The 15279-nt window shown below is 37.8% G+C and overlaps 1 protein-coding gene across 2 annotated transcripts in view; it reads right to left on the bottom strand.

The window, feature by feature from the left end:
- The window catches only part of NDFIP2 (Nedd4 family interacting protein 2), a 69169-nt gene that overhangs the window by 18167 nt on the left and 35723 nt on the right, over positions 1 to 15279 (bottom strand). For both annotated transcript variants that reach the window (XM_072410969.1, XM_072410978.1), the window contains 2 exons: positions 11034 to 11158; positions 4842 to 4908 (listed from right to left, as the gene is read on the bottom strand). In XM_072410969.1, the coding sequence (XP_072267070.1) occupies positions 4842 to 4908; positions 11034 to 11158 (192 nt within the window). The remainder of the gene's footprint in view (positions 1 to 4841; positions 4909 to 11033; positions 11159 to 15279) is intronic.

Raw genomic sequence — 15279 nt, 5'->3', positions numbered from 1 at the left:
TGAGAAAGCCAGGCTTCAACACTACCTGGTGCGTTGATTGCCCACTTTCCCCAACCCACATTTTGGTTCCTCCCTATGTTGTCTGCCTTTGCTGGTCCAAATACTAGTTGTGTGTGCATTTCTGGTTTGAGTATTTTTGGCTTAAACCAAAAACAATCATGCGAATAAGAAGATATCAAAAGTATTTGCTCCATGTCTTTGACTTCAAGGAAATTTAATTCACAAAAAACAGGAATGGCAACCAACATAATCCTTCCATTACTTTGTGGCAGGTGTACAGGATATTGAAAGCTTGTTTAAGAATGGTAATATAGGATATGTAAATCAACCTAATTACCATGGTTCTCATTATTGAAGAAATCTGTTTTTTTAAGTACAAGACAGTATAATTAATACTGAAAATGTACAATGTCTCAATATAGAACTTGGTACATATTCAGCATATTATTATTTGTGATTTACTAATCCTTTGAAACACTAGATAAAGACTGATTACAAACAAAATAGGTAACTCGGCAGTTGGATTGTGCATGAACCTACATCTCTGGGCAGCTAAAGATAAAACTCCTGTTTACATTAGGTTGAATAATTACTAGAACCCTAAACATACCCAGTTATTTTAGTTTTTTCAGTAATTCGGTGTGCCTCAGGCAGATGCCAAATCATGCATTACAGATTAGAATGCTGGAGCCAAACCATAATTCTTACTATAGTTTATATTCTGACAAAGAAGCTAAAGTAGCATAATACGGGTAAAAACATTTCATTTTTCATTTTAAAAGCATTTCAAAATTCATTGCATGCTGTACGTTTTCCCAGGAAATGCAGGTTTTATAACTTGCTTAAAACATATAAAAGTTCTCATAAATATGTTTTATTGTTGCTGAACTATGACTGCCATAGAGATTTTATCTATTTTTTTTCCTCAGTAAGTATTAGGCAGGCTGCTTTCATCCATCATTTTGATTGAAGAAAGCAAGTAGCAATCACCACATTGATAAAGCTAAGAGTGTCAGAACAGATAGCAGTGTTACACTGTATGGTATAGGCAGCAATATACCCAGAATGCACTGTGCTCTCCTTAAGACCTCTGTCCTATTATTTGTAGTTACATTATACACCAAACCCACTCTAATCCTTGTTGGGATTTATATATTATATATATATATATATATAGTGAGGGAAAGAAGTATTTCATGCTCTGCTGATTTTGTACGTTTGACCTCTGACAATGTAATGACCAGTCTATAATTGTAATGGTAGGTTTATTGTAGCTGTGAGAGACAAAATAACAACAAAAGAACCCTCAAAAACCCAGTTCTCAAAAGTCAGAGCTTGATGTGCATTGTATTGAGTGAAATAATATTTGATCTCTTTGCAAAAGATGACTTAGTACTTGGTGGCAAACCCCTTATTTGCAATCAGAGAGGTCAGATGTTTCTTGCAGTTGGCCACCAGGTTTGCACACATCTCAGGAGGGATTTTGTCCCAGTCCTCTTTGCAGATCCTCTCCAAGTCAGTAAGGTTTCAAGACTAATGTTTGGCAACTTGAACCTTCAGCTCCCTCCACAGATTTTCTATGGGATTAAGGTCTGGGCCACTCCAGGACCTTCATGTGCATCTTCTTGAGCCACTCCTTTGTTGCCTTAGCCGTTTGTTTTGGGTCATTGTCATGCTGGAATACCCATTCACTACCCATTTTCAATGGCCTGGCTGAGGGAAGAAGGTGCTCACCCAAGATTTGATGGTACATGGCACGGTCCATTGTCCTTTCGATGTGTTGAAGGTGTCCTGTCCCCTTAGCAGAAAAACCCCCCCAAAGCACAATGTGTCCACCTCCATGTTTGACAGTGGGGATGGTGTTCTTGGGGTTATGAGCAGCATTCCTCCTTCTCCAACACGGTGAGTTGAGTTGATGCCAAAGAGCTCAGTTTTAGTCTCATCTGACCACAAAACTTTCACCCAGTTCTCCTCTGGATCATTCAGATTTTCATTGGCAAACTGCAGACGGGCCTGTACATGTGCTATCTTGAGCAGGGGGACCTTGCGGGCTCTGCAAGATTTTAGGCCTTCACGGCGCAGTGTGTTACCAATTGTTTTCTTGGTTACTATGGTCCCAGCTGCCCTGAGATCATTGATAAGTTATATATAAGGAATAGAGCGGGTTCGGTGTACAATGTAACTACAAATAATAGGACAGAGGAACTTATAATATTATATTATTTATATATATATATATATATATATATATATATATATACATACACACACACACACACATATAAAATTTTATTATTATTATTTATTACCAGTATTTATATAACACCAACATAATACGCAGTGCTGTATATTAAACAGGGATGTGTACACACACACACTGAAAGCAAACTCAAATCTTGCCTCCTAGCTACTAATGGCCTTGTAATACCTTCCGGGTGAGGTAGATGATGCCAAATACCCTGCGAATTTGTCATCACATGTTTGATTCTACCAAATATTATAAATACATACATATACATGCACAAGCAAACATTAGGGGTCCATTTACAAAGCACTGAATCTGGCATTCACTAACACATTCCCTGGCGGAGCATATCCTTGGCTAATGTATTTCAATGCCAGTATTTGATTTTCCACCAGAGAATGTTTACGTTAATGTCAGATTCACTGCTTTATAAATAAGCCCCTAGAGCAGGGGTCAGCAAACTCTGGCCTTTAGGCCAGATGCGTCCTAGCCGGTAGCTCGTTCCGGCCTAACGCCCCTAGCCTAATGCCGGCGAATCGGCCAGGGGCGTTAGGAACTACCTGAGTCGCCCCCTTGCAGTTGCTCCCCTATTTACTGCGGCTGGTAAATAGGGAAAGCTCCCTGGGGGTAAATCCCTCTCCTCCGCAATGCATACGCGAGCAGGTGATAAAAGTAGAGGTACCAGATAGAAATGAACAAATCTGCATTTATTTCACTTAGTCCCTAAAGAACCAGCATTTGACATTTTTCAGTTGGTGGCATTGGTAATAAACTGATCACTGCAAGCCCCCTTCATTCTCTATGGGCCACTGTGGGTGAGACACTTCGTGCAGCATTTCACTTAAGGAAGCAGATTGGGAACACGAGGAAGCAATAACCTCACCACTACCCCACAACCAGCCTGAACATTTTCAGAAAGATGGGTCAGTGAATCCAGTCTCAAGCTAGGCTCCATTTATTTATGCAGAGGAAAACCATTTGAGTATGATCAAGCATTAACACGTTGCATTAAGCAGGCGTAAACAAATGTAATTAACTCAAAGTGAATCTTACCTCCGATTTCATTATCTTTATTGCTTTTAACAGTCATGCCTTTATTTAATATCTTAGTACAAAAACAATTATCTGCAATCACGCTTAATAAGTTTAAAGCAGTTAAATGTAGTTGAACCAGTTAACAATAAATTCTCATTGTTTACTACAGATGATTCATTTTGTCTGTGTGGGCTTTTATAATAAGGCAATGGTAACATTGGAAATTAGGCACCAAGTACAGCGACCTTACATCATTGTACAGAACACCCTCGACAATGTTATTTCCTGCTCATGTGATTTTCCTTTACAACACTGAGATTGACTATTAGTCAGAAGATAATTACCTGTCTCTGAATACCACATAGTGGATGGTAACTCCAATTGGATGGCATTTAATATGACAAATCTCTGCGTATCTATAAAATGTTTTTTTTTTTCTATAAAACACTATATTTACATTTTTGCATCTTTCAGTCTCTTACAGTCATTTCTGGTCTACATGCACTCTGCATTGTTCTAGACTGGCAGCACCAATAGGCCAGGTGTGTGCAAAGAACCTGAGCACAGCCATCGTAGTCTCATCCAAGAGAATATGTGACGGGTTAATAACAAAATAGCACCATTATTAGACAAGCATCAGACAATATAAGAAGCCTCTGAACAAAGACTTCATGGCTGGATTAATATGTTTTGTTTTAACTTAATATCCACAGGAAAAAAAAAAGACTGAAGGAAATTTTGAAATGGTAAAGCATTATTGAGATTTTAGTGACTGGGTTTGGATCTCCTTCAAGTTTTTTTTATCATTGCCTTCTGCAATAAAACATACTTACCTGCCTATATGCAATCTTCATTTCTAATTACACTGAGCTGCAAATACTCATCTCAGTGAAGGATGTCAGACATGCTGGCTATACCAGCATCCCTAAGTGCTGCCAAGACTGAATGAACTCCATGAAGAAAAAGGAAGAAAGGAGGAAGATGGTGCCACCTAAGTGAGAATAGGTGGATGAAAAAACAAAAAACAAAATTGTGATCAGGCAGTTAGGTTTATTTCAGAAGAGACATTGCCTGTCCCTTTTGCAATCAAGGACCTGCCTGGTCACCTTTAATTTTTAACATTTAGTTTTGCTTTCAAGGACTACATTGCAGTTAAAAGTTTGATTGCTGCACAGCACACTTTTAAAAAGCATTAGGGTCGCAAGGTATTTATTTATTGCTTATCACAGAAAAAACATACAGAACTAGGGTGTCTTCTTTCCATGTGAAAACCTATTTAGACATAATGTTCTGACATACCATTGGTTCTAAAAGTGAAACTTTTTTTTTTTTTTGTAAAAATGTTTCTACTTTTACTTTGCAGTTCTAAGTGTCTAAATGTAGTAGTGATTGTTTTGACTGTACAGTGTGAAAAAGCCATGACTGGATGAACACAAATACAGATCTTTTGGCTGGTAAAACAGGTAAAAAAGACAGTTTATGAACATTGTGTAGGTTGTGTGTAATGTTCTACTTCATGGGGTTAAAAAGACACTTTTTAGTCATATACATAAATACTCACCAAGTACAAGGAATATCCACCAAAGCCAGTATTGTCCATTGAAATATCCAGTAAAATAGTCTGAGAACTGCAAAAAAAATACAGTAACATTTTAAAATTAAAATCATATACATAAAATTTCCATATCATTTTTACACACACAGCTAACATTGTATGTGGAATATACACTTGTTCTTGTCAAACTGCTGTCACTATGCATCCACTTGCACTTCATGGCCTAAAGATTTCTCGGCACCGTGTGACCTAAAACATTATCCCCAAAGTCACACTTCTTTAATCTTATCAGAACGGGATGTTCGGCTGACCCTTTAAAAAAGAAACTTTTGACCTTCAGCAAGCCCCCTGTTGCTATCTGCTGCCAAGGATACCAACCTCAAAGGCCTCAGACTCATTAAAGCCTTTTCATTTTCAAACTAGATGCTCCTGTATTTGGTTCCCAGCAGAGAGCAGAACATGGCTAAATGAACCTTAAAGTGCCGTTTCAGCCCTGTTGCCGGCCACGGTAGATAGTTTTGTCCTCTGTGCGATAAGGGAATATGAATAGGCACACTTTGATTGATACGGCAGTAGGCTGTACGCTTGGCTGATAACACGACACATCAAACGTCTTTAGTATTCATCGTTCTCACACTTCTTGTACCACACGCTTAAATAGCTTCTCATAAGACATTATCAGAATACAATTTTTGGATGGTTTCTTGCCCCGGTCCGTACAAATTTGCTTTAAATGAAATATACACGGTGCAGAACACAGCGGATTGTGTAATCTGCCTTTGTTGATGACATTTGATACGGCTTTTATTAATATGCCTGGATGTCGGTTTTAGCCTAAATAAAAGTACATTGACAGTTTGCGAATGTCCTTGATGCTGTACTGTACGTCTCCACTGTTCTAATAAAAACTAGAAAAGCAGCACACAGGGAATGTAATGTTCAAGCTTGCAAGTAGCTGTGCAGCTTTTCTATAGTGTTTTGTAGTCATTACACTCACACTAGCTAAAGCTTGCCATGTATGACCTGAACCATAAAAGATGCATTGTTCAAGTGCTAAGCTTTTATTTGTAGATACCATTATCATCTAAAACATTTTTCTTGATTGCTTTGCAATGCATTTATACCTAACACACTCACAAACCATACATCAGTAACAGACAGCCCATTACATCACAGGATTACTTTTCTTTCAGCATAATTCTGACATACTTGCTGTTGGAAGCACATGGAAAATAAAAAGTTGAAACATTTTGGAAACCAGTTTCATTTAGTGGGTTTAGCCTTAAAATCTGAACTTCATTTACATGCAGACTACCCTAAAAAACACCTACCCACAAGACCAGAAAAAAAATGCTGAAAGGGGAGGGCCAGAACAACAGTTGGAGAGGAGTTGGATGATCCTTGTAGTCCATCAGAGAGGAAATTAGGGAGGTTTAGGATATCTTTTAAAGCTTTTAATTCTTGTAGTGTGGGTGTCGCAATGTGCAGGGACATGGGACTAACTTCCTATGCAAGAAAAAATAAAAGGCTGGCGAGCGGCTTCAAATAGGTTTTTTTATATCTGCTAAAAGCTGCTCTACAGTCTTACCTTGTACAGGTGTACATGTTAAAATGTACTTTTTAAGCTGCAGCAACTTAGAAAGATAGACTGATTTTCTGGCTGATATACATGCAGCATCATCTAATCCCTTGACTCCCTACCTGAACTGTCCCGGGTCCACCTCTTTCACTGATCGAGCTTCAGTACTTTTAATCATGGATGCTTAGCATACCATGTGCGTGATGCGACTGTTTCGCAATCTTGAGGGAGCTATATACAGCACCCTGTCAGCCCCTCACATCAGCCATGACCTGCCTGCATTGCAGAGTCCCCTTTAGAAATACGGTAAAAACGGCATTTGTTAGCTGCTCCCTACCATGTTGCCAACCACAGAATTTGACAACCAATTTGTTGTGTGGTTAAGCAAAGTTGAGTGCAGTTGAGGTGTGATTCTTCCTCCAAAGGGAAAGGAACCTTATGGCTATAAGGGTTTTGTTGTTTCAGGAACTCCATGACAATCAATAATAACCACAACAGCCACAGCCATGTGCAAAATGATTCCCAACTGCTACCATTCAGCTGAGTTGGAATAGTGGGCAGCATGGCTGAGTTCGCAGAAGAATACTATGTTAGAAATACCCGTCAATTTATGAATATATTGCAGTAATATTGTTCTGTGGTACAATGACAGAGGGGCATGTTAAAGATTTCCCTCAATTAATATATATTGGAGTAATATTGTTCTGTGGTAAAACGCTACAGTAAACCACAATTCTGAAACAGAGTTTAGTGATGCTGTCACTGCTTCCAAAATTTAGATAAGTAATGAAAACCGAACAGTTTTATTTATTCATTTCATTATCATTTTCCTGCGGAAAAAGGAATCAGGGAAAGCAAAATATTAGCTGATTAACTTTAGCTTTAAAAGTGATCACCAGACAAAATCCAGATTTAAACAATGGTTTTCTTTTTATTACACAACTTCTACACAAATCATTGAGGACCATCGTGAAATCTTTCTTCAAAGATAATAATCGCAAGAACTATAATAACTGGTGTAATGTTATATCGGGTATCAGGCACATGGGACCATATTATCTTTTCTGGGTAACCAGTCCTCCTTTCCGGGGGCAATAATCCCTGCAACTGTAAATACAACCCCAATACATATTGGGATATGTATGTCTTTTCACCATATCTTTCCTCCTATTGTGTGTTAATTCCCCCACTCCTATATTGTAATTTCTTCAGGGCAGGGTCATCTCTTCCTGTGTCACTGTCTGTATTCGTCTGTCATTTGCAACCCTTATTTCACGTACAGCACTGCGTAATATGTTGGCGATATATAAATCCCGTTTATTAATAATATTCATAATTAAAAGGGGAAATGCAAATGCCATGTGCTGCATCGAAGTAACCTCCCACTGAGATTGGAATGCTTTTTCCTGATGTGCCAGGTCTGACAGGTAGTTTTATAATCATTTTGTTCCGCGTTTCTCATTTTCTTAATAAAAAATGGTCATCAGTTAGATGTAAAGATAGTTAGAGAGATAGGTGAAGGGTTGGGGATATGTTGTTATTCTGGAGATCAGCTTTATGGGTGATGAACCTCTTATAGAAACTAATAAGCAAATTCAAGAGGATCAGTGGGTCAGTGTCTGTTTACACTGCCATCTATTATATCGGCATTTACTAAGAGATAAAGTCCATTTAGGCTGGGAGAAAAGTTCTATACTTTTCTATACTATACATGCTATATAAACAATGGATGTACAGTGTTTTTTGCATGTATACATACCTAGAATATATATCTATATATATATATATATATATATATATATATATATATATACACACACAATTTTTAGTCTGATGTACATTATGCAGTAGGTTTACAGGTTAATTCCTCTGCAAGGCATTTACTAGTCTAATTTAATCAGCCTGTCCTTTACAGAAGGACTCGCCCCAGCATTTCTCTCTGCTTCACTTTTTAGTTTCCATTACAGAGATACACATTCTAAGAAGAATGAGTTACTGCTGTGCTCTTTTTAGAAAATCCATAATGCTCTGAGTCACTTGTCCATCCAATTTATGAGAATTCAAAATTTAACATATTGTACATTAACAAGACAGTGGTGCTACACTGTAATTATAAATTAGATCAGCAAGAATTGAACACATAACCCATGTATTTCAATGGTTCCTGTATAAAAGCTAAAGGAGAGACTATTGCTGCCAGTGCAGGAAAACATAATCTTAGCTAGGATGAACTAGATCAATTTAGATATCAGTAGATGGGAATAGGGAGGTGTAATATGTGCATTCTGGTCCTTAGGCGAACATTAGAGAGGGTACAGCTCTGACCTCAGTACTATTGGACTTAAAGCAGTCAAATAAAAGTGCACAGAGCTGACTATCTATAGATCCCCCGCAGAGAGATCTTTCCTCCGATGCAGCATTTCCCTGCATACGCTATGATTGTTGAGGCTGGAAGTTCAAACCACAAATTGAACGCTATATTGCTGAAAACATTGTGCAGAGATTTCCCAGCATTTCAAATCGACCCCAGTAACATTAGTGAGACATAAATGCTATTTCCCCAGCCTTGGTTATAAATATCGTATCGTTTGGGGCCAGGATGGAGTGGCTTTTTCTATTTTTCTAAATGTGTGTGTAAAATCAGTTGAAATGATTAGAAATATAAAAATATAAGTCCGCTCCCATAATGTAAAAACACATCTACAGCGTTAAAGTCTGTATTTATAGAAAAGATTATAATAAAAAATCTGCTGGCATTTTTCTGCTCAAACAGATCTTTCCAGAACAGCGGAGAAATATAAAACGCAAATAAAACCTTCCTATACGATAAGTGAAGCAATACTGACACACAGTGGACAGTAAGGTGTACTGCAATAGCACAAAATCTGCAAACTACAAGTAAATTGAGTATGTAACTGTAGACAGATAGAAGAGACCCATTTTTATATTCTTAAATGTATTTTGAACAGTACCTCTTTGGAACATACTGTCCTAGTACAGACTATGCGTAATCCTACCCACAACAGTACTTTGGGAGAAGAAGAGCCACAATACAAAGCAATTAATCTGTACAATGCTGCACTGTGCGGTGAATCTAACAAATAGAATGGGCTACCAAACAATGAAAGAGAAAAGGTCACAAATTATATAAACCAAAAATGTCTTTTATTGCAAGTTAGCATGGCTATGAGATGCATTTTCTGCTATACAAGTGCTGATTTTTGTTTGAGAAAAAAAAAATGTAGCCCTGGGCACATACCATGTGGGCAAATGCACTGTATTCCTGCTCTCTGTGCCCATGCCGTTCTGTCATTTGAAGCCCTGGGCAGTTGCCTTTTCCCTTATCCCTACCCAAACACTATCTTTGTACAAGTATACATTTCATGCCTTTTTCATTATTTGGATCTTATTCGGGCTGGGAACTCTGGATCTGGACTGGGAAGTCTAGATCCGTACCCGCAATATGCTGGGTGGACTTGGAGCAGGTGTTATATATATATAAATATATGGGGAAAGAGCACAGAAATGACCTATTCTTCACTATTATGATTAAACTGTACTACTAATTACAATGTAGAAATGGGTGCTCAGGACATGGTGATGGTGCCTGGATTTGAAAACTTGAAAGGTAAAACACAGATGTATTTCAACTATATTAAGCCATTTGACTGCTCGTATTCTCCCCAGAATTTTTTCTAAGCTGGGTGGCAACCCCTGTATCGTGATCCAACTTTTCAGGACTAACCAAAAACAGGAGGGTAGATACTGCTGCTGTGTTAAGTGAATAGTACCTAAACATTGGTGACATTTAGAATGTGTGCTTAGAATAATTAGGCTAAATGGTAAAATAAATTTCTTTTGAAATTTTGTATTTTTAAGTTTGCTTTATAATGCCTATCATCTGACAGATACATTTTGGGTAAAGAAGGCAAAAGTAAGTAAAGCAAAACAAACATGACATTCATTGACAAGGGGAACCAAAATATATAAAGTGTTAAATATTCACCAACATTTTACATAACATCTTTTAGTGTAGAGATGTAAAAGGCACTATATGCATTGTCGGTGTATGAGGGAGTGCTGAGAAGTTCATGGATTTCCCCCCTTCCAGTTGAAGTAGAAAAATGAGTGTGGCCAGAGGCACAAGCAAGTTTCACGGCGTTGGAGTTACGTGCCGTCATGAAGTTTTTGTTTCTCCAGGAAACGTCAGCAAAGGACATTCACACTGAGATCACAAATACTGGGGGAGAAGTGTCCTTCCTACAGCACTGTCAAAACCTGGATATCTCGTTTCAAGACTGGGCATTTCAATGTTAAAGATGAGCCCCGCAGTGGGTGCCCCCCAACCTCAACTGACCCGGCAACATGCGATGCTGTCTATGAGCTGATTATTGAGGACCGGTGAATATCCGCAAAAAAAGATAGCCTAAATACTTGATTGAGGATGAATCCTGTCTCCACATCCATGATCCGGAAACCAAGGAACAGTCAAAGGAATGGCGCCACAGCGGGTCCCCGTGGCCAAAGAATTCGTGGTCAATGCAACTTAACTAGTACAAAAGTAATTTATTTCCAGAGTAATATACAGGAATACAAAAAAATATATATATAAAACTTACCCTGACAATTAAAATCCATTTGATTAGTGATAATCCAAAGCCACAGATTGCTCCATAGCGTCCAGCAATAGTATTGGTTATGCAAAATGATAAACAGAATCCAATCCAGTTAAAAATGAAGGCCACTAAGAAAGAAAAAAACACATTAATTTTATTAACATGAAAGATTCATATGAAGAGTCCATATATGAAGAAAATTAAAATTCCGTTTTTTTTTTTACACGAAGAATGTTGAGGACAGTAAGACTGGGAAAAAGCTTTGATGATGTTGGATGTCCTCCTGCTGTATCTGACTTCCTGTAGCTTCTTATGAGCATTGTGAGAAACTCACAGTAGCATTGAAATCAGAACAATTCGGTTTAGGAGAGGAGCCTGTACAACTAGCTAGTGATCTATTAAATCTGCAGCATGACATTATTCTACTTTACAACTAGGTGAAACTTTCTAAAGCCTTCTTTCTGTACTCTGCACAGCTCAGCAGCTCCCAATGACTGTCTTTGTCAACCTATGTCCTAACCATTAGAAACATGGACACCTCAAAAAGGACTACACTCTCAAAGATAAATATTTACTTGTTGTAAGAAAATAAGTCAAACATCAACACATAAGCCTGTAGTCCACAGGAGTAGTGTGTCCCCATAAGTAAAACCGCCGTTCCTGCTCACACACTCGGGAAGCATTTCGACAACACTAAATGGAAGAGAAAACACTTTACAGGTTTATCAGGTAAAGAAAACGAAAGGAAAAGTTACAAAGAAAAGCAAAACCTAGTTGAGAGAAAAAAAAAAAAATAAACTTTCTAGTAGAAAGGAGGAGAACAAAGTCAGCATGGTGGTGACATCACCAAATCTGAGACTTTTAATCAGGGCAGCAGTGCCTAAGGCTGTGTGCACACATTAGATTTATGTAGTTGGAAACAATCTTTCACATTTTTTTCAATGACAAAACACCGAAAGATGTGTTTTGTCATTGATGTCATTGATGTGTTTTACGAGTGCTGTACATACAGCGTTGTTCTGCTCTATGGAGAGGATAGGGGGAGCACCCGGCTGTGCTCTCTCCCCTTCACTTGTATTATGATTGTTCGTTGTTCATAGATCCATTAACGACATCAGACTAGCCCCGTTCACACATCAGATTCTAGTCCTATACCAGGGTAACATTCTTCTAAGCCATGGGTTCCCCAGGACCTGAAAGTTATTGCAAGGGTTCCCCTATGCTAAAAAGGCAGATAAAGGTTGCTATAGAAGCATGTAAGTCTTCCCAGAACTATCATATACATTTATTTAAATTACTGTATTGACTCAAAACAATGTGTAATATATGAGTCAATAATAAATTAAGTAAGAGTTTCCAACAAAAGCTTAAATCAATATAATCAGTTATGGTCAAAATGAGAGTCATGAAGTCATTTGCTCAAGCTACAAATGTAATGAGAACATAGCCACTTGAAAAAAAGAAAAGTGGCTAAACTGTTCTTAGCTTTTGCTCAATAGATCAGGAATTGATGCTAATTAGAGATATTGTGCTCACAGTTTCCATCCTCCCAGTACTACCACTTATACTTTTATCATGTACTACAAGAACGTACTTTACCACTACATACAATCACAACTCAATGAAGCCACGTGTTTTCCAAGGTAAATATTTAAAGTAATATTTTTGTATTGAATAATACAGTGCAGTTATAGTCTGTAGAAATGTACAGAACACAGCAAAAATAACCCCCGCACTGATCAATTCATAATCAGCTCTTAAAGTAGGGTGTACATAAATATGGTATATTACAGAATACAATACATTTCCCGGCTATGCCTGCTCACATTACTGAGAGTCTATAGGTTTCAATCAGGCCAGTCCTAACCCATAGACTTGCATTACAGGAGCATGGTGAAGCGTGATCACTGCTCAGTGTTACTACCAAGCAGAAAGTGTGGCTTACATATACTGATATAATATTCCTGGCCCTATGTACATAAAAACAATTTATTTTTTTATTTTAGCAACAATTAATAAGAATATTTAGATTAAGCTGGTCAGATTTACATATGGGTATGTAAAGTATCCTTGGCATTCCTTCAGATCCCATAACCGCCAACCAGGAGCAGAACAGGAAACACGAGGGTGCCATAAGTTGTAGTCTGCTGATGACTGAACTAGTAACCAGAAAAAATACTAGAACTCACAAGGGACAGCACAAGAAATGAAAAACATGAATGGTAAGTGTTACACAATTTGCTTGGTTATTGAGTATTTTAATTGTGCACAAGCCTCTTCAAAAATTACATTTTCCCTTTTCCCTATCACCCATTCTGAGGAGTTTATTCTTGCTGTTCAAAGCAAGGTATACTCATTTAAATCAGCCATCTCATGTCAGTGCCATTTCCAGGTAATCGGGAAAGCTGACCAAGTACACTTACATGACACAACATCTGATCTGAATGGTAAGAGAATGCAGTTATGGCTGAATAGCCTATAGAACGGGTTCATATTATGCAGGAAGTGATCTAAACATCCAAAGAAATATGTCCGCTCTACAAACTGAGGAAGACCGAAGACTTGATACTGGAGCGTTATAAGACCATGGCTTTAGGGGGGTAAAAATGGGTTTTACATTTTCAGGTTAAGGCCAACAGTGAGATAAATGGGGTGGAAGGTAGGTCTAGAAGATGGATTAGGATATTCTTGAAGATCATTTTTGATTACTCAACAAGAATGCCCATGTTACTTTTCATGTTTACCTTACACAGTATATTTGTTGACGATTTAAAGTAAACCTCTGGCTGTAGAAACAGTTGCAAGTATTAGCTGTGTTTATAGATACAGCACCAGAACGGCTAACATCATCCTGGCTTCACTTTTTAAAGAATAACAAGAAATTGAAACAAGCATGCAGCCAGTAAAAGCTATCTTGCACACCCAGGGGTAGCAAAGAACCTTTTCATTGAGAGGATGCACCTCAAAATAATGGGTATACCTACAAAGGTAGATATGGGGATGCAGAGATGCCTATTATTCTGTATGGATTTTCCCAGCTCTAAGATGTACTTACCGGTACCTATTAAGGGGTCAGGTATTTATTACATGCAGATTATTTGAATTCAAATATGGTAAGGATATATAGACAAAGGAAAGAATATGATCCATTAATACTTTTCTAAATAAAAGAATGCATCCAAAGTACTCCTGATTATACAGGTAGGATATTTCATCACAGTTCTACACATGCATTCCAAGATAAACACCAAGTGAGTTGCATATAATTCACATGTGTACTTTATTAAACAAAGAGTCTTTTTATTAACACATGAGCAGTTTATTTGTGACTGCTTCCAGTTTCTTCCCCGCTGATTACAATAAAGCTAGTTATACAGTCTACAAAACAAGAATTTGTGTGAAATGAATAGCAAAAGCTGCGCTGAACATACCTTCTCCTCCTTTTTACTAGATTGGTAAAATGGGAGAACAATATGAACAGAGCACTATTATGGCTTGGCATGTCATTATTTGGGGTATAGTAATAAAAAATGAGATGGTATACATACATATATCAATCTCTGACATATACTAGGATCCATACTTCAGTTTGTGGAAATGTATCTGCATGTAAGTATCCCTTGTGCTACCCAACAGCTCTAGTATGTATTTAGGGGCTACTTTACCAATGTTCATTTTCACAAACATGGTTGATCCAAGGGATATGCAACGTGTAATGACTGTTGGTACTAAATGTGGTGCTCGCAACACATGTGATACAGAGCTTCCATGAGTCAAACTGAAAGCCAAGAATGAGAAAGGTGGGCCAAGAACTGGAAGGCTGGTAAGAAAAGGGCTAGATGATGGATATTCATCAGCTAATAAATATGGTGGTCTCTGACTTTCCACAGCTTCTAAAGAACACTTAGCATGTGATGTAAAATAAATGTGAACCATTTCAGTAGAAGAGAAGAGTCTGTACAACTGTGTAAGTATCTAACTTTGGCTGGAGTTCACCTTCCACCATCCACACAGATATCAAATCTTATGCATTTCTAGCCAACTTCAATAAAAGAATTCATGATTTGCATTGTTTCAAAAGTGACCACTTTCTAGCTTGTCCATTGTCTACCAGCAGAATGCTAAATATTTACACATTTGTAGCATACATATGAGAATATATAAAGAACCATTAAAGGTAAACTGACAAAGAGAGAAAAGAACGACATAACTTAGCTTAGCCACTGACCTGCTCTATGAAACAGAAAAA

Source organism: Pyxicephalus adspersus, chromosome 1 (genome assembly GCF_032062135.1).
Source record: "Pyxicephalus adspersus chromosome 1, UCB_Pads_2.0, whole genome shotgun sequence".
Lineage (NCBI taxonomy): Eukaryota > Metazoa > Chordata > Amphibia > Anura > Pyxicephalidae > Pyxicephalus > Pyxicephalus adspersus.
Note: the sequence above shows the minus strand (reverse complement) of the source record. Positions and strands in the feature narration are given on the sequence as shown.